The sequence below is a fragment of the Anguilla anguilla genome, chromosome 2 (genome assembly GCF_013347855.1).
Source record: "Anguilla anguilla isolate fAngAng1 chromosome 2, fAngAng1.pri, whole genome shotgun sequence".
Classification (NCBI taxonomy): Eukaryota; Metazoa; Chordata; class Actinopteri; order Anguilliformes; family Anguillidae; genus Anguilla; species Anguilla anguilla.
In genome coordinates this window covers 67,968,714-67,993,713 of record NC_049202.1, presented here as the reverse complement: position 1 = coordinate 67,993,713, position 25,000 = coordinate 67,968,714, and the positions used below count along the sequence as shown (strand labels likewise).

Sequence of the window (25,000 nt, the reverse complement as noted above, 5' to 3'; positions counted from 1 at the left end):
ATGCACCTGGAGGGACAGTAACCATGACGACTCCCCGGTCACGCTGACATACAGAGTCTAGGCAAGCAGCAACATGGCACAAGCAGCCAGGGAAGCGTTTGTCCTGTGATTTCCCATGAGCCGAGTGCTCGGTTCGCAGGGAAATCACAGGGAAATCTCCTCCCTTGCTGCTTGTGCCATGCTGTTGCTTGCCTGGACTACACAAGCGAGGCGTGGGGGAGGGGGGGAGGGGAGGCAGTCACCTTGGACTCGATGCCGATCTTGATGAAGCTGCCGGTGATGGTGAAGATGTCGCTGATGATGAGCAGGATGTACCAGCCATTGATGAACTCCAACCTGTCTCCCCAGCTCACACTGCGCCCCAACTTGTTCCTGAAGTACTGGACATACTCCTGGAGAGAGAGGGAGGGAGGGAGAGAGAGAGGGAGAGAGAGAGAGAGAGAAATTGGGGACATGGATATCAGAGAAGGAAATGTGTAATTTGGCCGAATCGTTCAGCTTTGTGTCAGTATCAGTGAAACAATGCAATAAAGCATTTGTACTGTGCATATGCGTTGAGAAACAAACTCTAATATGCGTTCACTGCGCTCTGTACAAATCTTACATGCTGTAACATGACTCCCCGGAGGATGGAGCGCCCACACAGCAGGAGGGACAGCGAGCACACCACCGCTACAACGCCGTCAAACGCCAGCCGCGTGTAGTTTTCCGCTGCGGGGGGGGGAAGTGGGGGGGGGGGGGCGAGGTGTGAAACGTGCATACAGCACGGAGGAGCAAAGCGTGTGGTCAGAACCAGCGAGGGGAAAAGACAGCGAGCGAGGTAGGTCACATGACAATAGTAGCAGACTTAGTGGCTGACACCATTCGCAGACCTGTGACTGTGTGTGCGCGACATCACCACAGCAGCAGCGCAAGTTAACTACGCTAACCTTAGAGAGCCAAAGTCCAGATCCTGAATGCATGCAGACTATCATACATCTATAACCAGGATTAAGAGCAGCGGGAGAGAAAAGGTTGAAGACAGAATGGCATAAGAAACGGCAAGTACAACTCAACTATGAAAAGATTTCTAATAGCTTTTTAGATGAACTCCTCTACCGTATCCCACGCCTCTGTCTTGTTCCACTCATCTCTCATTTTACATTCATATTTAATGCATTTTACAGGCAAACTTATCCAGGGTGACTTAGCTTAGGCGAAGGTGTCTAATGTTAAAAGACTCAATGACCACATGCCCTAGTGCATGTAGAGATGTTTTACTACAGTACAGCTTGCATTCTTCACAGTCCACTTCTGCAGCTGGTGCCCAGTCCGCAAACAAGTATGTAACGCTGCCACCCCGTTTTCCCAAACCCCCCCCCCCACCCTCCCCCTCCCCTCCCCGCCCCCCCCCCCCCCCCCCCGCCCCGCCCCACTCTCTTCCTCTCCCGTACCATGTCCGGACACGTTGGTGTCTTTGCACTCCTTGATGGAGGCCTGGTTGTCCAGGCTGATCTTCACTTTGCCGCTGTGAGCCTTGTTATCCAGAACAATCTGCGAATAAATAAATAAATAAATTGATTAAAAAAAGAAAGAGACTCTGAACACTGAGCTGTTTCACAGCTTCATCACAGGCCCGCCGCTAACGCTAGCCAGCGCTGGAGCCTGTGAACTCTGACCTCCGTGCGGTCAGTGTGAGCGCTCGGCGGCCGGGGTCAGCTTCAGCGGCGAGAGTGAAGCTACAGTAGGCTGGACCGTGGCCGGGCGGCTTCCCCGTCGGCTTCCTGCCGGCTTCCCGTCGGCACGGGCCGGCGCGGGCCGGAGGACGGACCGTGAAAGACGGGCGGGCGAAACGCGGACGCAGCGGCTCACCGTGATGGCGAAGGTGTAGCAGTCGGGGACCTCGTTGTTTATTATGGTCTGGATGTTTATGGCCTTCAGCTGGAACCCGATGGTCACATTGATGAGCCTGAGAGAGGAGGTGGGGGGGTGGGGGGTGGGGGGGGGGCGGGGAGAGAGAGGAGGCGTCGGTGGTGCGTGCAGCAGGGAGATAGGATATCTGATCAGGATGACGCCTCTATCAGCGCTGTCAAACAAAAACTCTAACGCAGGGCAACGCACTCACTTGTGGAATTTCAGGGTGAAGTTCCTGTAGTCACTGCCATAGGATGATGGGTGGATGGCTAAGGGGTTTACTCCAATACAGTCTGGAGAGATGGAAAGGAGGGAGAGAGAGAGAGAGAGCGAGAGACAGAGAGGCAAATTAAGGCCATGCTGCAGATTAACTCATGACTACATACGACATACTGGCATTTTTCTTCTGCCACTTCTACACCAAGGAGTTTACAGAGAAAAGCAATTTCCACCGTACAAACCAAGTTCACCAAGTCATTTCCCTATTTTTCACAGTCTTGCTTCCCCTTATTTGTGTTCAGTTAAGGAAGCTTTATTCAGATCAGATGATGCTTTTACTTAAGATTTTCTGCAGATGTTATTCTTTTTTATTGCAAACAGGAGGGAAAATTAGCCCTTGTGACAGTGTGAACTCACAAAACCTGGGATGGGAACAGGCTAGTTCACTTCACAAAGGGCAGTTTCTTCTCTCCCTATCCTATCATGTGCGCAGGGCTTGAGAAATGCAGCTGGGCGAGTCCAAGTTGAATCAATCACGTTCTGTGTCTTCACCATTTTTGCATAACGCGCAGAAACACTGCGCTTGCAACAGCCCCTTTCTCGGAAGCGCTCGCGGTACACGATGACATCACGATCGGGGCGGACGCAGCGAAGCGCTGGTGCGGTTACCCGTGACAACGTGAGGGTCGATGTTGAAGGTGTCGTTGGCCGGGTCGATGCGGCCCCTCTTGAAGTACTGCTGGCACAGCGAGAGGGCGCTGTCGTTCACCCCGGCCCCAAACACGTACGCGTAGCGCCCCACGGTGGTCTCCGGCAGCGCCAGGTACTGAGGGGAGAGAACAGCGGGACCAGAGAAAGAGAGAGAGAGGGAGGGAGAGGGAGAGAGAGAGAGAGAGAGGGAGAGAGGGAGGGAGGGAGGGAGAGAAGGAGTGAGGGAACACCATGGTGAGGAGAGGCCACATGATAGGTTTAAGCAGTATGAGTAAAAGATGGAAAAGCAAGGGGGAAAGTGAGGGAGGAAAAGTAAAAAAAAAAGGTTTGGTGTCAAAAGAAACAGACGAGTGAGACTGTGTTCTGTTTTACAGAAACAGCAACCTGCGCTGCAAGCGAGCAGTAGAGTAACGGGGGAGAACCACAGTGCGGTACCTGCTCTACGGCGTAGTGGATGTGGCCGTAGACGTCGTCCTGCGTGTACACGGCGAGCGAGTCGTCCGACCCGTCTTCGTAGTCTTTGAGGAAGAGGTGCTTGAAAGTGGCTGTGTTTTCCTCCTTGAATGTGACCACCATTTGGTTGCTCAGTCCAAACAGCACCAGCTTAAAGAAAATAGTTAGGGTCTTAGCAGACTAAGTTCAGTGTGGCCCACAGCTCAAACGGAGTAACATTTGCTTTGCCAGTACATATCATCAACGCCACCACTGTCAGTGTAAACGCGTGGATGTTTGTACTTGTTCTACAGGCTTATTCAGTTGGCCCTGTAGGAGGAATAATCCCCGAGCTGCGTATGGGTGCGGCGCAGTGCAGTGCATTGTGGGACAGCAGGCGGCAGCGCTCACCTGCACGGTGACGATGACGATCTTGAGCATCTGCAGGCCCAGTTTGAAGGGCTTGCGGCCCTTGGCGTGGAACTTGTCGCAGGGGCTCATGAAGAAGTACTTCAGCTTGAGCCGCAGCTCCTCCTCCTCCGCCTCCGGCTGGGCGCCCGGCCAGCCGCTGCCCGGGCCCGGCCTGGGGCCGCCGTGCTCCCCGCTGGGCTCGCTGGAGCCATAGCGAGCCACCGACGTGAGCAAGTGCTCCTTCTCTGAGAGAGGGAGAGAGAGGGGGAGAGAGGGGGATGGGGAGGGGGAGGGAGAGGGAGAGAGGGAGGACAGAGGGAGAGAGAGAGTGGGGAGAGAGGGAGGGACAGGTGGAGAGAGGGAGAGGGGGAGGGAGGGAGAAAGGGAGAGGGAGGGAGAGAGAGGGGGTGGGGAGGGGGAGGGAGAGGGAGAGAGAGAGGGAGGGACAGGTGGAGAGAGGGAGAGAGGGAGAGAGAGAGACACACACACAGACCGAAAGAGAGACACAGAGAGCAATAGAGACACAAAGAGAGAGGGAGAGAGAAAGGGGGCGAGAAAGAGAGAGGGAGAGGGAGAGAGGGAGGGAGAGGGAGAGACAGACAGAGAGAAAGGGGTCACATGATAAATACGTCAGAGGCTAGGTGGTCTAAGAGCACTTCTGACTACCATCATTGCTAATATGCAAATATATCTGGGTCTCATGCTAGTTGATTTAACGATTATGTAACTCAACTAGTATAAATATAACTAGGATTATTATGCTACACTACATTTCCAAAAGTATGTGGATTCCTGAACATTACACCCATATGTACTTCTTGAACACCTCATTCCAAAACCATGGGCATTAATATGGCTCAGTGCTCTGAGCAGGCCAGTCAAGTTCTTCTGCACCAAACTCAGCAAACCACTTCTTAATGGACTTTGCTTTGTGCACGGGGGGCATTGCCACGCTGAAACAGGAAAGGGACTTCCCCAAACTGTTGCCACAAAGTTGGAAGTGCACAACTCTCCCGAATGTCACTGTATGCCGTAGCATTAAGATTTCCCTTCCCTGGAAAAGGGGTCTAGCCCAAACCATGAAAGACAGCCCCAGACCATTATTCCTCTTCCACCAAACTTTACAGTCGGCACTATTTGGGCCAGTACACTTGGCATTATGCATTCCGCGAAACCCAGATTCGTCCGTCTTGACTGGCAGATACTGAAGCGTGATTCATCACATCATCAGAGAATACGTTTCCATAGGAGTCCAATGGTGGTGTGTTTTACACCACTCCAGCCAACGCTTGGCATTGAGCTCGGTGATCTTAGGCTTGCGTATGGCTACGTGTCCGAGGAAACCCATCTCACGAAGCTCCAGTTCTCGTGCCAACGTTTCCGGAGGTAGTCCGGAAGTCTGTGTGGTGAGCGCTGCAACCAAGGACAGACGGTTTTTCACGCGCTACGCGCTTCAGCACACACGGCCCGTGTCTTCTCAGGCAGGAAGTGACACGTCCAGCCCTCGGGAACCAGCTCCCACCCACGTCTTTAACTCGCATTCAATTACGCAGGTGACAGGAGGAATTCCTAAACTGTAAACAGCGACACACGGAATGAAGCCTTCGAGACTCTCTCCGTCGCCTTCTGCCTCCGGGGCTCACAGAGATCACCTCCGCTTCACGCCTTTAGCGGAAAAGCTAGCGCGCGAACGACAACGACGCGCCTCGCGGAGAAATTCTTCGGATATCTAGGAGTCCCGCACTGGTTTGACGGGGTTGTCAAAACCCCGGCGTTCACGTCAAAGCCCGAAAGCTCGCTCTCCCCGAAACCGCCCACCACATCCTCACCGTTTTCAGAAGAAAAACAATGGCCGACAGCTAAAGATGAGCAGAAGTGATTCTCTTCTCCTCCATCACATTATCCCTGCGGTTTCGATGTAGGCTACACTGTTCAGTGTGTGCTGTCAGCCGGTTGACCTATGTTCACCTTCAACACATTTTAGATCCCCGTACTACACGTACACTGCACTTTCTCTCATGTCAATCTCTTCCTTTCGAAATGTAATTTGTGTTAATGGTTTCCTGGGTTTTTGTTCATTCTTTATGAGCGGAGACAGTGAACAGCTGCAGGCACAGGAGCAGTCCGTCCCCTCCTCTGCGTGGTACAGAATGTACTGTACAGCTATTTCCACTGCTCAGTCTCCTGAGAATTCATACTAGCGGGGCCAGTACCTTTTTGCACAGCAGGGTGGAATGGAACTACAAGTGAGGCCCAACTCTCCGGCCTCAAGGCCTGCTCAAACGCATGAGACATGTGGGCCAGTGGGGCTACATGCTGTAACACAGTAACATAGTTAACAATCCTTTGGAACAGAAGCAAGTCCAATGTCGACTCTCGCAGTCACTTATCTGGCTAGGCAGTAAAGTTGTGAAAAACGACGTAGCTCGAGGGTGACTCACTTTGGAAATACCAAGGCAACTGACCTGACTGGACTGATCTCCTCACGAGTAAACACGTTCCAAAAAAGTACGATTCTTAAACTACCCAATGACCTAATTCAGCTCGGACATTCGTGTTTGACTCTCAGTTTTCACGTCGACTTTTCAATAGGAGGGATCAAGGACCGGTTTCTCTTTTTGCCTCTCCCATGCCCCTGGACTGTCCTACGCCAGTGACCTGGATTTTGGAGGGAATGACACGCAACCCAACTCCTGACCTAAAGCCGCTGAGGAATGTTCGTCTAGCAGGTTCTTAAGCTTGAATAGCCACTTTGTTTTGTGTTTGGGAATCCCACCAGATAGCGACGAGAACAGACTGCTTATTCACATTTTTTTATTTTGTTCCGGAAATTGTGGAGAAAAAAATTGTCCTTATTCCTCAACTAGGGAGCACCCAAACACACTCTACACTGCAATGTCCAGCGCAAGCTTTGCTATAGCTTTAGGAGAAGTCACATGATCACACTCTTTTCCCCTCAAAACACGCTGTGTCAGCCACTGCTTCTGATCAAGCCGAAGCTCCTAAGCCAGGCCTGCACAGACCGCAGTGAGAGGAGGAAACCCGACAGACACGAGCAGCTCAACAGACAAAACTGCAGGCGCCCAATCAGCCATTAGCCTACATTACATTACATTACAGGCATTTAGCAGACGCTCTTATCCAGAGCGACTTACACAACTTTTTTTTACATAGCACTTTACATTTGTATCCATTTATACAGCTGGATATATACTGAAGCAATGCAGGTTAAGTACCTTGCTCAAGGGTACAACGGCAGTGCCCTTACCCGGGAATCGAACCTGCGACCTTTCGGTTACAAGCGCAGTTCCTTATCCACTGTGCCACACTCCGTCCTGCCAGCCAGCAGGGTTGTTACAGCTGCCTGGTGCTGGTGGCACCCGAGATGCTATCGCCTGCCCAACAGAAACCCTTCCTTCCCTGGGCAACACTACAGCCAGATCTGATCCCGGTCTTCGGCACTGATCCACACAGGTGAACAGCACCTCAACAAGACGAGCAGCCCGGGAGCACGAGCTGGACTGCCTTTTGGGAGGCCATGAAATAATGTTCCAGTCTTCCCAAACCGGCTCGGTTATGTACTGTCAGGTGCTGTGTGACAACAGGGTTGTAAATGGCACTTAGAAATAAAAAAGACCGGCTGGTTGACTGACAGATCTTCTTGAAAAAAACAGGGGCCGTGTACATTAGTTTCTGGTTAGGAGTTCTCATTAGTTCCCTCGCCAATAGCTGCTAGTGGGGAAACAAACCAGAGACCATCAGCTCCTGCACGGGTTAGACGTACTCTGCGGCTTCACACGTATGATGGCCATTCTGAACACAAGGATGGATGTCTGGATGTCAAACATGACCAAAGACCCTGCAGATGAAAGTGTCCAACACAGATTTGGTAAATGGTAAATGGACTGCATTTATATAGCGCTTTTATCCAAAGCGCTTTACAATTGATGCCTCTCATTCACCAGAGCATTTAGGGGTTAGGTGTCTTGCTCAGGGACACTTTGACACGCCCAGGGCGGGGATCGAACCGGCAACCCTCCGACTGCCAGACAAACGCTCTTACCTCCTGAGCTATGTCGCCAGATTTCATTCATTACATTACATTACATTACAGGCATTTTGCAGACGCTCTTATCCAGAGCGACGTACAACAAAGTGTACAACCACAACCAGGAACAAGTGTGTCGAAAACCCTAGCGAGAAGTAATTAGAAGGAATTAGAAAGACAACAGGTTCACACACTGAGGACTCCACGCCCAGCTGCGCACACACACAGGTACGTGCCCTACCTTTCAAATGAACGCACTTCAGTTAGATTTACAAGGGGCAAATTTAAAAAGTGATCAAAGGTGAGAAGGAACTGAGGGTGGGAAAAGAAGTCACAGCGAGCAGTTAGGTGCACTCCTGCAGTTGCCCTTGACCAAGGCACTGGCCTCAGAATTGGAGTTGGTCCCCGGGCGCTGCACTGTGGCTGCCCACTGCTCCTAAGTAACTAGGATGGGTCAAATTGCAGAGGACAAATTACCCCACGGGGTTCAATAAAGTAGTCTATATCTACCTATCTATCTATCTATCTATCAGTGTCAACTCAAGTTCATCACGCAACCGTTCAGAAAGGAGAACTGAGGGGAACCAAGATGCTGTCGCTGTGCAAGTGCAGTATCTTGATTTTGTCATGAGGAAAGCATTTTGCAAAGACCTGCCAGGGGGATTGCGAGATTACCTTTTTAGCATTTCGGTGGAGAAACAAACAAACAAAAAAAATAGTGATGAGAGATAAGAGAATGAAAACGCAAATATGAGTACAGGTGTGCAGTGTTGTGTGTGTGTGGTGGGGGGTGGGGGGTGGGTGTGTGGGGCAATAATAATTATAATTTTTTGTAATATTAATGGTATTTGTAATATAAATTTTGTAATATTGTGGTATGTTTCAGTTTTATTCTTTAGTGTCACAGTGAGGGGCAATAAACGGGCAGTTTTTTTTAGCGAGACCTCTTCTCTCATGTTTTAACACGTTTCAGTGTCACTTCATGTGCAGAACGCTGGTCTGCCCCCTATTAAAAGTTCAAAAACAACCTCCGTGAAAGATTCCCCAGTGTTGACAAACATTTCTTGTCAGAAAAAAAGGAACGGGATCCACACAGAGCAACAAGGAGATCACTAATCGGGGAAATGTGTCTAGTCGATGGGTGACACACCGCTCGAAAAACATATAGGCCTACATAAACACGACCGATAAGATCATTTGAGAGCCGCCATGTCTGAAACGCCGAGATAAAGTCAATCAAATCTGAATAAAGACCCAGAAAAATGTTGCCGTTCCGGCTGGCTCGCCCATCAGCAGTGGCCCGGCACGAGACAGGGCCTTCTGGACTCGCGGCTCGCTCGGTCGCCGGCGGCACGGGGCCCTATCGGAGCTCACATCTCGACTCTGTTCTTCCGAAATGGGCCACCCACACACTCACGGGCGGCCCCGACCCCACCGCAGCGCGACAGCGCACGCCTCTCGCGCGGTCCCCTCTTATCTCCGACGTCCTCCCCCTTTTTCACCTCGCCGAAACGTGGCGATCAGAAACGGGACGAGAGGGCGCGAGACAGATAAACACAGTTTCTACTTTCTAACCACTCCGAAAACACTTCCCTATCACATCGTCGATCTCAGATACTGACAATCGGGATGCCAAAGGCGAGCGAAACTGAGAGGAAGCCACTGGAACGGCCTTGCGTCGCACAACACCAGTTTTGCAAGAGTGCTCGCTAACTTCGGCTATTAAAAATAGCCCCAGAAGGGATTTAGTATTGGTAGTATTTAGTAGCGAACCCCCTTGACATCATCCTGATTGTTCAATTCTTGAAGAGTGGAGAAACTTCGTAGTCACCAAAAACCTGTGTTATACAATCAATCAATCAATCAATACTTTTATTGTCCCCGGAGGGAAATTTGCTTTGCAGGCAGGTATACGAAGGTTAAAACAACACAGACCACATTTTACACGACAGCCATACAAGTACAGACACTTGACAGACCTGAGATTAAAAAACGAGCAGGAAACACTTGACCATAAAGTGCACAATCTGGGCACAACCAATTATCGATATTTACACACCGACTGTCTGGGCACCTGCACCCCAGGGCCAGCAGACACACACAGCCAAGGAACGTAAGAGGCTTTACTGGGACAGCACATGTGGTAAGCATGAGTGCCAATGCCTTTCTATTCTATAGTGTAATTCACAAAGCATCTTCTGTGCAGCCAGATGTGCAGTGCGCGTCTGCGGGCCAGAGACAGAGAAAAGGAAGTGAAAGCCAGTCAGATGGCAGTGGGAGTTTGTGGAAGCGTATTATAGCTACAAGTCCGTGCAACCACAGCGCGGGACGACAACTTCAACTTCTTTTTAATGGGTTCTCTTTGATGTTTAAAGGGAAGGGTGATACTGATTTTTGAGAGAGGAAAAGGAAGGACAGGAAGAGAAACAAAGTGCCTATATACTTTACAAGGCGTTAGTGGGATTGGGGAGAGGATGAAACACAATATTTTTTCAGCTCCCGTCCACCTAGATCATATTTAAATGAATACAGAGCAAGGTTTATTGTTTGGGAGAGGGTGACGGGAGCACATACATGAGGAATCCCACAGAACTGGTTGCGATGTCCCCCTAACAAACTCGGCACGCGTGAGCTTGATTTGAAGTCGTAACGCAGTAATCCCTGTCTACATCTCATTATAATAATGTTCTTCTTTACTCGTCCCGTGTGATACCGGTAGTCCGATCCTCTCTTTTCTTTCTCTCTACAAATCAGTTTCTACAAAGATGAGCTACGTCACTCATTTACTCCACCCGATCATGAAGTAAGGATCAGCTAACTAAATTTAGTTACAGCCAGGTATCTATGCAATATGTTAATATTTAGCTAAGCTAACTAGTTAGATAACGCAGCTGTGTCAATTATAATCCAATGTCATGTTCACCCTATTTGACGTGCCACGGTTAGCAAAACACTGTAATTACACTACAAAATATTTCTGAGGAAAACCCACAAAAATTCTAAAACACATAGCTAAAGGCAAGCGAACAAAACAACACAACACAATCTTGCATCGCGATTCTGGCAGAAACTCAGTACTTTCACAAATCTTCAAGGCGCTAGCATCACATTAATGCCACTGCATTCGCCAGTTAGCAAGCTACTACACACACAATAAAGGAATACAAAACTACAAGGCAAGCAAAATAAGGCAAAGCGATAACTCTGAGTAAACATCACCATAATGAACGGAGAAAACTGAAAACACCAGTTGGTTAGTTAATGTTACTTATCGGAGAGAACCTACCTGAGCTGCCGTGGTTGCAATTATAATGATCAGAAGTAGCCATGGTGACGGCTCAAAGTACATAAATTAATTAGCCACCAAAAGGAATTGCACACGATCCCTTAGCCTACACTAGCATTAAAAATTAATAAAATCCGAAAATGGATATATCAGTTCTGTGCGCGACGTATCTTAACATTGTCCTAAATACAAGCTAGCTAGGTAGCTAGGTACCGTATAAATGTAGTGACAAGACACAACTACAGTTTGTGTGGCTCAATCGCCAGAATAACATGATCTTCTCTCCACTTCCCGCACTAGTCATGTGACTAGCGCCGTGTGACCGTAGACTTGCGTGAGAGCCGAGCACAGCGCCGCCGCCGAGAACGACTGGGATTCACTTGTAAAAGATACTGAACTCTATGATATACGCTCTATGGTAATAGTGGGGAGGTAAAACTTCTGCCTGAAATGTTATTACAATGGGCGTTCCACACAAACATAAATACAAAATTGGAATCTGGGCTCCCTTTAACAGATAATTTAACGAGTAAATATACGAAATCTGAGTAGATAAAGGTATTAAATCGTTTCGAAAGTGCACTGACTATTCAGCGATGTTTTTTTTTTTTTTTACTTTAGTCAGAAATTGTTATTCCAATTTGACCCTGTTTATGAGCGTTTGTGCTTGCATTTAAAGCAAGGTTTGATACAATACATTTTCTCATTTATTGTATCCTTTCAAAGATGAACTTTTGCGGGTTTGAGTCCCATCTAGGGTGAGTAAATCAGCACTATCCTATGGAAATGACTGAGCTGCTGACAAGATATTTGATTTGTTCTCTGGACATGCTTGAAGGCTTCTGTATCAATTAAAAAAAATAAATAAATAGAAAAACCCATGACATGACTGTTGACAGAGTGGTAGACTGTACAGGGCTGTATATTACCCTTGGGAATTTGTGTCTTTGGTATGAAGTAATACTGCGGAGCGTGCATGAATACGAACAACATCAGCTCTCTCTGCTGACCTTCAACGTTCCTCCCGATTGTCCAGCTCCCAATTCACTCTATTCACACCCATTCATATTACGGACCCCACCGGAGTGAAAAGTCTTAAAGCACAACCTAACTGTAGAGGAATGCAGAGATAAAAGAGAGCACTAATGTCAGAAGTTCGCCGCTCAATTTTATGCTAAAGTTGACAGCCCTGGTCCCCTTAAATTTATGTTTAAAATAAAGAAGTTATGATAATTAGTTTTGCTTTTGCAAAGTTTTGCATTTGAGCGAGTTTAGCGTTGGCTAGCTTGCTAATGGTACCAGGTGTCACTGACATGGTCGACAGAACGAGTAGGCTACATCGTTAGTGAAGACGGCATTGAAACGAAACAGTGAAATCTGTGTTGCGAGTCGGTCTGGTAGGTACCAGTCGTATGAGAACCGGTGCCACAGCGTTACCGTGTTTTAATATCCAGCCCCAGTCATGAGTCAGACAGTTACATGTCATCAAGGTAGTCCCAAAAACCTCGGACCACTAATGCAGGCTTCGTCCAGCCATGGGCTTGTTTTACAGGCCTGCAGCTAAGTATTATTATCCGTTTGCAACGACGCCACACACAACGGTGAAAAAGCTCACGCACACAGACCGGAACTTTCAACGTGTAGCAGAGTGGCGCAGCGGAAGCGTGCTGGGCCCATAACCCAGAGGTCGATGGATCGAAACCATCCTCTGCTATGATTTTTGGTCTTGCTTTATTTAATCACATTTTAAATAATGCTAAATTTGCTCATTTATTGTATCCAACCTTTCAAAGATGGACTTTATTTTAATAAAGCCTCCCATTTTTTCTTAGCAGGTAAACACCCTGTGCCTCAGTGGTCTAATGAATAAGGCACTGGCCTCCTAAGCCAGGGATTGTGGACTCAATTCCCAGCTGGGGTGCCAGGCTCAGCAGAATCGTCTAGAGATGACAGAGCAGCAGGCACACTATTTGATGCGTTCTCTGCACATGTTGGGAGACTTCATTCTCCTTTAAAAAAAAAAAAACCCATGACATGACTGTTGACAGAGTGGTACGCTGTATCAGTCTGTATATACCTCTTGGGAATTTGTTTTTGGTATAACACAAGTAATACTGTGAAGCGTCCCCCATTGCATGAATACTAACAACATCAGCTGTCTCTGCAGAACTTTAACATTCCTTCAGATTTTCCAGCTCCCAATTCAGTCAATTCACACCCAATCATGTTACGGATCTTGCCGCAATGAAAAGTTTAAAAGCGCAAGGCTATTAAGTTCATATTTTAGATCGGTTGCTACAATATCAGATCATTGAGATAGCGTTTAGCAGAAACAGGACATGTTATGCTAGTCTTGCCCATGAAGCACCTGATGATGGCATCAAAGACCGTGCCATGTTTGAGGAACTGGGGTTGCGAGAAACGGTAAGACAAGCTCACTTTGATACCCATTTAACGCCGCTCGTTTCATCAGGATGGCAGGTATGTTACGCCTTGGCGGGGCAAGCCCCGTGCCTGTACAGCACTGAGAGTTTGGCATTTTCAGGATTTCCTACAGAAATAACCACAATGACCGCAGACTCGCAACCCCGTAGAACATTAACTTCTGTACCTTCTGACCTCATGTAAACAGACAGAATTCACGAACGACTTCACATGTCCACACAATAAAGCCCCAGACCAAGGTTCATTTGTTGAAACTCATGGTCAGTTTTTTTAGTCGAGACAATTGCTCTGTTGCATGAACAGCTCTAATACAGTCGAGACCAACAACTGCATAACTGAAAAAAAACATAATATTTCGAACAATGTGTCAATGTCCTTTTTGTGTTATACTACACCCTTGTGGCCAATATCGCTTAGGCCAATAAAAGATACAAGGTGAACTGTACTGCATGTTATGCATATTCCACCTGACAATGTACATATACAAATTATATTCAAATATATTCAAATTCATGTTAATTTTAGAAGGTTTAATTTTAACTCAATTTCATGCTAAAGTTGACAGCCCTGGTGCCTTGAAATTTATGTTAAAAATGAAAAAGGATATGATAAAACTAATACATAATGATTACTGTGAATTTAAAAGCTGATTTCAATTCATAATGGGTCATATAAAAGCTAAAATGATTTTTTGTAAGCCTTTGTAAGCTCATAATGCAAATATTATGCCTAATATTATGTAAATATAGGATCTTTAAGATGTTCCAAACTGCAACACTTCATACACGTTGCAAAGTCTGTGCAATGTCATTTTGGGGTGCTGTGGAAGGGGAAACTATTTGCAGGGGTGCCTTGGGCCATAAGAGTTTGGGATCCACTGCATTAGAGTTTTGCTTTTGCAAGTTTGAGCGAGTTTAGCGTTAGCTAGCAATTATGTCATTCACAGCTTGTAGCAGAGTGGCACAGCGGAAGCTGGTCGGTGGTTTGAAACTGTCCTCTGCTATGATTAAAGGTCCTATTTTTATTTACTCACATTGAAAGAATGCTAAATCTACTCATTTATTGTATCCAGCCTTTCAATGATAGACTTTACCTTTTTTTAATATCTCACAGGTGCATTACTGTGCCTCAGTGGCCTAATGGACAAGGCACTGGCCTCCTAAGCCAGGGATTGTGGGTTTGAGTCCCATCTGGGGTGAGAAGTACAGCCCTATCCTCAATAAAGCACTGAGCTGCAGAGAAAGCATTTGTGGTTTTCTTTGTGCATGCTAGGTCCTTTAGGTCCATGTGATCCTTCAAAAAATCCATGACTGTTGACTGAGGGTTTTGGCTGTACTGTGACAGGCTACACATGCCCCTTTGGGTCATTGGTATAACTCAAATAATACTGTGGAGCGTATTACATTACATTACATTACATTACATTTATTTGGCAGACGCTTTTATCCAAAGTGACGTACAAAAAGTGCATTTCATGGTCATAGACAACTGCTAAACACAGGTTCAGTAAGGTACAATACTTATTTTGTACAGCTATTTCTAGCCAAGAAAACAGTTTAGTTCACACAGTGAACACTATTCAGACCTAACCTCTGCAAAGCCAACTAGGCAGAAGAATAAGCTACAGTATTAGGACAAATACAAATTACCAAAAAGTGCTGGGATGGGGCAACATGTAACAAGTGTCATGAAAAGGGGGGGGGGGGGGATTTAGAGTGAAATAGACAGCGTGGTGGTGGTTAGTCTAGGTATAGTCTGAAGAGATGAGTCTTCAGGCCACGGCGGAAGATGGGTAGTGAGGGGGAGGTTCGGAGGGGGACGGGGAGTTCGTTCCACCACTGGGGAGCTAGGGTGGAGAAGCTCTGTGATCCCTTTGGGCGGGTGGGAGGGGTACAAGGCGCCCTGCTGCCGCAGAGCGGAGTGATCGAGCAGGCACATAGAATCGAGTCATGTCCTGCAAGTAGATGGGGGCTGTCCTGTTGGCAGCAGTGTAGGCAAGGGTCAGTGCTTTAAACCGGATCCTGGCAGCGACCGGTAGCCAGTGGAGTGATCGCAGCAGAGGAGTGACGTGGGAGAATTTGGGAAGGTTGTAGATGAGTCGGGCAGCGGCATTCTGAATCATATCCCATTGCATCAATGTTAGCAACATCAGCTCTCTCTGTGGATTTTTAACATTACTCCCGATTGTCCAGCTCCCAATTCACTCAATTCACACACAGTTAAGTTAGGGACCTCGGCGAAATGAAAGGTTTTAAAGCACACCCTAACTATGGAGGATAAAAGAGAGTACTAATGTCAAATGGTCACTGCTTTTTTGAACTCAGTTTCATACTAAAGTTGACAGTTCTGGTGGCCTTAAATTTATGTTAAACACAAAAAAAGTTATGATGATTAGTTTTGCTTTTTATCTGGGCAATAGTGTAGTATAATGGCTACGGAGTTTTTCTTGTATCCTAAAGGTTGCAGGTTTGATTCCCTGCTAGGACACTGCCATTGTACCCTTGAGCAAGGTACTTAACCTGCATTGCTCCAATACATATCCAGCGGTATATTTGGATACAATGTAAGTCGCTCTGGATAAGAGCGTCTGCTCAATACCTGTAATGTAATGCTTTTGGGAGTTCAGCGTTAGCTGGCTTGCTAACAGTACCCCCTGTCACTGGCCTCTCATCTTTATGTCAGAGTTGTACTCCTGTGCCCCAGTGGCCTAATGGATAAGGCACTGGCCTCCTAAGCCAGGGATTGTGGGTTCAAGTCCCATCTGGGGTGGCAAGATCAGACCAAACATTTGGAAATCCAGTGCTGCTGATTAAGAACTTACCTGGGTTCTCAAATTATGCATTCTTTAAATAAGAAATTTAAAAAAATCCAGCACATCCGTTAACAAAGGGTTAGACTGTTGATCAAAATGCATGTCTATAAAATGTTACTGAGTTTGCTGCTGAATTGATCAAAACCCTTGTAATTGATACTAGATTACAAATAAATGTCAAGAATGAACTATATCCTTCAATGGATTAATGCCTGTCATGAATCCATTGAATGCCTATTTCAACATTTTCAAAGCTTTGTAGAAGAACAAATGGACAAATGGCAACACTCACAACCAAAACCTGGGAGTCTGTCAACGGACGTTTTAAAAATGTTTCAGTTCACATGTCAACACAGGAAGTGGTTTTTTAAAAGAGCTCACATATCTGCCTGACAGGATGTGAACTTGCTTTGGCAGGAAACTAAACTGAGCACCTACTGAAAAAAACAGTATCTGGAGCTAACTGTCTCGATTAAAATCGGCTGGTGTCCTACATTGTCCAGCCGTATTTAAGGAGTAGTCCTAATTAGTTTTCCAAATTTTTTTTTCCACTGTTCAGCTTTGGTTGAAGCTTTGAGGAATGTATTTGCCATTTGACCAATCAGGTTTATCGGTACACAGAGCAAGAGTGCAGAGGAAGAAGCAGACGCATGTTCACTTTCACAATAGTTTGAAACAAAAAGGGAGTCTCTCAAGGTAGCGAAAAGGTACAGACAGATACACTCTGTGCCAAAACATTAGGAAGTTGAAAATATTGTTGAATGAACCAAACCACACAAACTCACTGATGTTTGCACTGCAAGAAGGGGGGGTAGAAAATGAAGGGTGATAAAACGATTAAACATTCTGGTCAATACCATGTAAGAAGATTCACACTTCAGAATGCTTGGTACCTGCCAGAAATCATGTATTTACAAAATCAGCGATGAACCAGTCTTCAAAAAAAGAAAAAAAAAAGAAGGAAAAAAAACTGTGGTTTTCGGGGCGTTTCACTATGTACTGTGTGCCTCTATCTTGCAATGTAATTCTTTAAATTGATTGGCTGATATCTGGTTTCGGTGCAGAAACAAACTTCCTCTATGATGCAAACAGGTTGACAGGCTGAAGAGTAACTTTTATTACAAATGTTTACACATACATACGTATGTATGTCCAATAGACAAAGAACAATGATAAATATTTGAAGTAACGGAGGACAAGGAGAAATCAAGAGTGGCTTTCTGGAAGACAAAGAAAATGGGAAAGAAAGAAAATAATTGTAAGTGAATGAGGGGAAATCATCAGGTGGTATAGTGGAACAGTAAAACCTGCAAGACTGCGTATGAAAGATTAAGGGGGAAAGGATGAGCGGATAGAGACAATAGAATTTATGAGTTGTGATCAGACAGAAGGAAAAGGACCTGAATTAAACATTCAAAAGTAGTTTGATGCATAAATATAAGGTTTGGTGGAGAGCTTGCACTTCCAGAGTTAGCAGCCATCGCGTGGAGAGGAAGTGAGTTCATGTCACTGTTGCAAGACTAGCATGGACAGCGTCGAATCACACGCGACAAAAAAACAGGGCTTGTAACGAGTACAAAAAGCAAGAGAGGCAAAGACGACTGCTGGAGCAACTGAAGTTATGGAAAGAAGTGAGCTTGGGAAGAAGGAGGGAGAAAATAAGACTCGTTAAAGGAAAAGCCAGCAGCCTATCTCTCAATCACTGCTCCACGTGTCTCTTCAATTCTGACTGAAGAGATCAGAGGAGATTAAGGATAAGGACACAGGCACAGGAAATACAGGAGAGAGATATAACGTACCGACAATGGGTACCGAAAAGGAAGACGATCTTGGGCAGGTGGCTCCAAATACTCAGGAGGAGGTGGGGGAGAAGGACCCCCTAGCTGACCCTCAGCCAGATCGCCCGGAGGAGTCACACCTTTTAAACACCTACAAGTGGCACACCCAGGACAGGACGCCTTCCGGGGAGGCGGGGAAGTCCGAGGCTGGGGCACCGGCGGCCCCGGAGAGGCCGGAGAAAAGCACCGCGACCAAGTGGAACAAGATGCAGAGCTGGCGCAAAGCCCTGAGCGAGGACGCCGGGATGAAGAGCTCCACCCGCGCGGACGGCCCCAAGCCGGAGAGGAGCGCGGCGCCGCGGAAGAACCCGTTTCGGAGGGCCCTCTCGGAGCCCCCCGGGTCCCTCCTCTCCACCACCGCCCCCCCCCTCCTCGCAGGCGTCCGACGTCCCCCCCGCCGACCCCTCGGGATCCTCCCCACAGGAGGCGCAGGGAGGAAAAGGAGGTGGCGCCCTCTTCAGGAAGTACCTGCGCACGGTCTCCCAGAAGTTCAAGAGGCCTCGACTGCAAAGTCGAAACAGCACACCCCTCTACCAAGATGGTGAGAAATACTATTGAATACTATTGAAATACTGTTACTATCTGTTATTGCCCACTAGCTCAGACTCTTTCTTTTTCACTCCTTTGAACTCTTTAAGGCGAAAGAAATCACAAATATGTGATTAGAATTTTCTTAACTGAACATTCTAATGCTGATGTAACAATCAGTAGTGGTAATTGAAAGCAATGGAGTTCTAGAACCCTGGCTTTTGGAATGTTGAAAAAACATTCCAAAAAACCTACTCTTCAAATGAATTCTCAGTTTTTTTTCTCTCTAGTCTTCTTTGAACAGAAATACTTTATTGTCATCAAAAGAAAGATGTGTTGTAGAAACCAGGAAGGTTGTCTGATAGTGAGACAGCGGCACCTGATGGTAAATTTAAGGAATAAAATTCTTGAAACTAGTGCAGAATCACAGTCAGATGTCCAGCTCCATTTTATGAAGTAAAAAGTGTGATTCCTCTCATAAATGTCAGACACTAAATGAGTTCCATTTCTGAAAAAATAACATTGAATTATACAGTGTTTACATGCTCTCAATAATTGACTGACATGCCCCTGCTCTCTACCTATGAAACCATAACCCAAAAGAGAAAAAAGGGTTTAAAGAGAGAGATAACTAGTGAGAAAAGAAAAAAAACTGTAAAATGCAAAGCAAGTGGGTGTTGAGATGTATGAGCAGCAGAAGGTGAGTATTGAGACAGGATGTGAGCCAGCAGAGATGCAGTAAAATAACCCCAACGAAACAGAGCAGGCAGGAAGTGAAGGGGTGCAAAGGGTGGAGAGATAATATCGCTGAACTGCCCTGAAACCTTTTCATGATATATTTTCCTATATACAGATTTGCATGATATACTGTATAGGGATTTACAATATTAGACTTATGGAGAGGATTTAAAAAACAAATGTCTTAAATTATTCTCCTGGCTGCAAAAGACAAAAAGACAGAGAAGCTGAGGTCTTGTTAACCCACACCCCTTCAAAATTCCCCTTTGGGTTTACTCCGGGTACTCCGGTTTCCTCCCACACTCAAAGACATGCATGTTAGGTGCACTCCTGCAGTTGCCCTTGACCAAGGCACTGGCCTCAGAACTGGAGTTGGTCCCCGGGCGCTGCACTGTGGCTGCCCACTGCTCCTAAGTAACTTGGATGGGTCAAAATACAGAGGACAAATTACCCCACAGGGTTCAATAAAGTATATCTATCTATCTTTTAAACATCTCGCATAAGGGACTCCAAGCCAAATAGTAGAAACTAGCCAGTGCCTTTGGCCTGGTTAATGACATTACAACATTGAGTCCATCTGTAATTGACAGCATCAATTTTTCAAACAATGCACACATTCTGGTTGCTAAATAATTGTCCCACACATTATTTCACTAGAGGTGCTAGCCTGAAAGTTGCACTTTGAGAAATGGGTGTGAGTCTCATTGGACAGAAAAGCCATAATAAGAAGCCATGCACCATTTTGTAATCAGATCTCAATAAAATGACTGTTTCCATGTACATCTGTTTGCACAAAGAAGCATTTTTGGTTCCATTTCGTTTAATCTGAGACAGGCTGATAAATTTGTTTGGATTAAGTCCTACTTCACACCCCCAGCAGCCGTGAAAATTTTTCGATGTTCTCGTACCACCTTCTCATTCATTTTCAGCTTCATACGCGTCGAAGCTGGCTACATCCTGCAAATGTACTGTCGTCCGTAGAGTGATAGGGAGAAGCCAGCCAGCAATTCCCACGTAACCCTGGTTTGTAATGTTGTGATGGGACAGGCGGTGTGCCGGGAGAGGGGGAAGGGAGCGAGCCCCTCGCCGTGCCTCTGGAACCACCTAGGCTCTCCTGGGCCCCGCCCCAGGAAATCCCGATTTGGGACATTAGCAGATGCGATCTGCAGGACAGACAGATCCTTATCCCACGCGATGATGAGGTAGGTACACAGCGACAACCTGGACACCTCAGTGCCGCAGTCACCTGTAGGGGCACACAAATAGCCACTCACGACTCATGAAAACCACTCTGTTTGTATAGCGTATGCTAGTGGTTGGTTCCCAACCCTGTTCCTGGAGATCTACTTGTCCTGTAGGTTTTTCATTTCAACCCTAATTTGGCACACCCGACTCTGCTAATTAGCAGCTGAACGAGATCTCTTGTTGTTGAATGAGGCGTGCTTTGCTAGGGCTGGAGTGAAAAAACTACAGGACGGTAGATCTCCTGGAGCAGTTTGCTTGGTCTTATTGTGACATAGCCACCTTGGTGATATGGTTTTATTCTGATATTGTGGTATGACTGTGTTGATCTGTCAAAGCACTTTGAGCTACATACTCTGTATGAAAGGTGCTATATAAATAAAGTTATTATTATTATTATTAGTATTATTATTATTATTATTATTAATAGAGTACAATTTGTGTCATTGGTTGAATGCGTTCTGGTAAATGTCTCAATTTCTCTGTCTCTCTCCCTCAGCCAATCATGTGGACCCGGAACCGCGCCAGCAGCTGCTTGTCTAGCGTCAGCATGCAGAATCTCACTGGGAGTCACAGTAACTTGGGTCAGTACCCACGCTGCCTTCCGAGCTCACAATAATAATTTTCTGCTCACAATATTCACCGCAATATTATCCCTTATGAAAGCTCTCGTGACCGTATGAAATCCAGCCTATAAGATTATAATTTAACGATGTGTAGAAAAATATGCGCCATGTATGAATTTTTATATACTTTCATATACCTGCTCTTATGCTTGTGTTGCAAAATATATACAGTACAAGTGCTGCAGGATATATATATATATACAATTATACATATGTTGTACAATATTTTCTAAACTGATAAACAATACTTAATTCATTAAAGTTTGGGGGTTTATTACATTTTGACATATATGCAGCATATTTAGTGTTATAAACAAAACACCTAGGGCCAGATTTACTAAGGAAACAGTTGCAGTGCAATAACATTTTGTTGTATTGTGGCTCCCTGGTGATTGCAGATACCAACACATTACTGATCGATTCCCAAAGACTTGTTTCTATTTACACACCCCAATAAATTAAACACACTCATTCGCAGTTTTGCGGCAGGGGATGCCCATGAAAAGGCACAGAAACAATATGGCATACATATCCAGAATATAAGGCACAAAGAAATGGGTATGGAGCACCCAGGAACACGTAGTGCGGGAACCACATGAAAAAGAAATGAGCATTTACATATAGGCTTACAGATCAGGAAATATAAGTAATGGTCAAGAGGCAGCTACAGCTTCCCGCCGTATTACATGGGAATACAATTCAACACCGACAGAGCAACAGGTGTAAAAATCCCTGCAAAATGAGCAAATCATGGGGACTGAATGAATCGACACGGCTTAATTTACGATGGGAGAAGGCTGAACGTAACACTGTGTTCACAATTCATTATATACCCAACTGAACACACATGCAGAACAATCTTACAGAACAACTGAAAACTGCGTTTTACATTAACTTCTAGCTGATGATTTCAGTAGAAGTCTTGTGTAGCCAACTTACAAAGGTAATTTCATATTTTATCTGAAAATAAATTAGAAGTGATTGATGCGAAACAAATTTCAAATCCTGTCTCCTTTTCAGAGTGTCACGCATACCTTCATTCTTTTCCACCCCATGTAGCCCACAATGGAAAGTGATTTGAGTATGGTAAATGGACTGCATTTATATGGCGCTTTACAATTGATGCTTCTCTTTCACCCATTCACACACACACACACACACACACACACATTCACACACCAACGGCGAAAGGCTGCCATGCAAGGTACCAATCTGCTCGTTGGGAGCAGTTAGGGGTTAGGTACACAGGGACACGCCCAGGGCGGGGGATCGAACCGGAAACCCGCCGACTGCGTGACAACCGCGCTTACCTCCTGAGCTATGTCACCCCTATAACCGCGCTTACCTCCTGAGCTATGTCACCCCTATAACCGCTCTTACCTCCTGAGCTATGTCGCCCCCATATGTATGTGCATAGCCTACACCCCGACACCCTTGCGTGAGCTATAGGCCATATCTGCACAGCCAATTTAGTGCCGGCTAAGAGTACAAAGAGTGGAGGCAGAATTAATGTGGGCATTACAGTAGCTGCCAACAGTTTCCACGCCTCATTCGTAACATTCAGGCTAGCCGGCTACCTAGTTACTGTCGCTATGGGTCGGTGGGGATGCGGGGATATGACCACAAACCGAACGTGTAAAAATAATGCGAAAACTAGACGTTCTGGTCAAAAACCGGCCGTCTGGCAACCCGTTTGCTAACAAAGTTAGAACATGCACTGAGAAAGAGGCTTACTTCAGGGTGTAATAATGGGTAAAAAATAAATAAATCATAATCAAAATGACAACGTTATAATTTCCTTTGTCGTCACTGATCGTTAAATTCACCCCCTTACCTATTCTAAGTTATCCAAATCCCAACTACCTGTTATAATTTACTGTTTAACTAGGCTAACGTTACTGTAGCGACCTTGTAAACTCCACAATTAATGTTAGCTAGGCCTGTACATGGGTGGGTTGTGAATGAATAAATACAAAAAAATTGACAAATATTTAGGCCTATTAAATAAGTATTGAATATTACAAACCTATCCATACATATGTTTGCTCCATTACTGTAATGTAAGTTTGTGGGACAGATAAAGTTTAGCCAAAAATATAATAGTAGGCCTATTCATTTTACAATGTAAAATAAAAAACACTTATTTGTGAACAGTTTTCTAAAGAAAATATTAATAATAATTAATATTCATGCTGCGCTTTTCAACACCTTTAAAAAAAAAAAAAAAACAATCTTTAAGTGTAAGACCGCTCAGTTGCAGATTGTTTCCACCATAAATGATTTGCATTTCCCACTTTCATGTAACACATAAACTTTTAAAAGTTTAATCACTTACAGACGGTGCTTTGTTCAGTAAATCCCATATAAATATTATGACTTCGTAGCAACTGCTTTTGTGTCTGAAAAGTAGTTACAGTCCTTTAATAAATCCGCCCCATAATATTTTGTTATATACAACGTGCACTGAACTACTTCTTCATAGAATCTACTTTATTTGTAATGATTAATGTTAATTGTATCATGTTTAAAACTTTTAAATACTTTTAGGAATATTTTTCACAATAATGTGTAGTGATACTGAGTTTTAACCCTGAAATGGCCATACCTCAACATCTCAGCAATATATATTTTATTTTGAAATTATATCACAATTGTATCACTGGGTGCTACGATGGGGTCTGTGGGGCACAGCAGGCCGGCACAGAGGAAATGGCTGACGTGATTATGCGCGCAAGCGGCGGTTGAATTGCTTCCTCTAAATTTCGGGAGAGATAGCATCACACTCGAGTGTCTCAGAGAGCTTGACAGACGGAGAGCTCATTTGTCTGTTAGTGTAGTGCACGTTCTTATTAAGGCAAGAGGGCTTTTGCCACTGTTTGAAGATTGAAATAATCGCACAAAGAAAAAAATGCTAAGCTGTTAACCGGCTCTGCCGCACGAAAGGAAAAAGACTCTAGGTTTTCCGGATAGTCCAGTAACTATGGGGTTCAGGCGCTGGATTGCTTGCGGAGGTGCTCTAGGTAAGCAAGGGTTAATGCTCCTTGTGTTCTTCACATTAGATACTGTTTCTGGAGGTTGTTAAACAGGTGGTGAGCATATATACATATGTGTATGAAAGTGGATAATTTGGAGATATGAAATTTGTTTAAGTAGAATTTCTAAATAAAGCATACTCATTGTTCTTTTGAAAAATTACCTTCTTAGCAGAACAAACCATTTCATGTAGTTTTCCAATGAGTCCTGTTAAACATGTTTGTACAGTACTAGTAAAAATGTGCATTACAACCAGTTAAATAATGTTAGAGCTAATAAAAACCACAGAGGGAGGAAGTCTGGATATGAGGCTTGCTACTATGGTTGAACTGAGTTACTGTATGCTCTGCAGCATAATAATTAAATAATTCATGGACAAAATAAAAATGTGTGTTCTACAGGATGTACGAAAAGAGTATACCACATCCTGTCTCAGTGTATACCTCGCCTATTCTCCAACTGTCTGGGTTATTCTCAGAGCTAATGATCCCTAAATGTTTCTCGTAGGGTCACCACAGCTGTGGGCGTAGTGCAGTTAGGTAACTGATGATGGTTGAGGTGGTTGATTGAAACAGTATGCAATAGGTTTCCAGTGAAATACAGGAAAAAAACAGCCAATAACATGAATTGCATGCCGTGAATGAACAGCCTACAGAGGTCAATGCAAGATGCAAATAACCACTGCACTGTGATTCCACAGCTGTGTCTGCAACTGTTGTTTTTCTGTGCGACTAATTG

General features: G+C 45.4%; 2 protein-coding genes and 3 non-coding genes across 6 annotated transcripts in view; 4 read left to right on the top strand and 1 right to left on the bottom strand.

Annotated features, from left to right (window-relative positions):
• Positions 1–11,304, bottom strand: part of mcoln1a (mucolipin 1a) — a 16,480-nt gene extending 5,176 nt beyond the window's left edge. Inside the window, exons 1-9 of the mRNA XM_035406447.1 lie at positions 11,001–11,304; positions 3,667–3,911; positions 3,259–3,426; positions 2,782–2,938; positions 2,105–2,186; positions 1,852–1,948; positions 1,434–1,533; positions 605–711; positions 243–392 (exon numbers count right to left, since the gene is read on the bottom strand). Of these exons, the coding sequence (XP_035262338.1) occupies positions 243–392; positions 605–711; positions 1,434–1,533; positions 1,852–1,948; positions 2,105–2,186; positions 2,782–2,938; positions 3,259–3,426; positions 3,667–3,911; positions 11,001–11,043 (1,149 nt within the window). The 5' untranslated portion in view covers positions 11,044–11,304. The remainder of the gene's footprint in view (positions 1–242; positions 393–604; positions 712–1,433; positions 1,534–1,851; positions 1,949–2,104; positions 2,187–2,781; positions 2,939–3,258; positions 3,427–3,666; positions 3,912–11,000) is intronic.
• Positions 11,305–12,642: 1,338 nt separating this feature from the next.
• On the top strand, positions 12,643–12,714 carry trnam-cau. Its single transcript has one exon. It is a non-coding gene; the product is annotated as a tRNA-Met (tRNA).
• A 1,856-nt stretch (positions 12,715–14,570) lies between these two features.
• trnar-ccu lies at positions 14,571–14,643 on the top strand. The gene has a single exon. It is a non-coding gene; the product is annotated as a tRNA-Arg (tRNA).
• A 1,498-nt stretch (positions 14,644–16,141) lies between these two features.
• Positions 16,142–16,214, top strand: trnar-ccu. The gene has a single exon. It is a non-coding gene; the product is annotated as a tRNA-Arg (tRNA).
• Positions 16,215–17,309: 1,095 nt separating this feature from the next.
• The window catches only part of rasal3 (RAS protein activator like 3), a 17,371-nt gene continuing 9,680 nt past the window's right edge, over positions 17,310–25,000 (top strand). The window contains exons 1-3 of one of the 2 annotated variants that reach the window (XM_035405594.1): positions 17,310–18,636; positions 20,409–20,563; positions 21,103–21,187. In XM_035405594.1, coding sequence (XP_035261485.1) covers positions 21,109–21,187 — 79 coding nt within the window. In that variant the 5' untranslated portion in view covers positions 17,310–18,636; positions 20,409–20,563; positions 21,103–21,108. Of the gene's footprint in view, positions 18,637–20,408; positions 20,564–21,102; positions 21,188–23,923; positions 24,250–25,000 lie in introns of those variants that run through there. The other variant, XM_035405595.1, reaches the window with a different exon arrangement.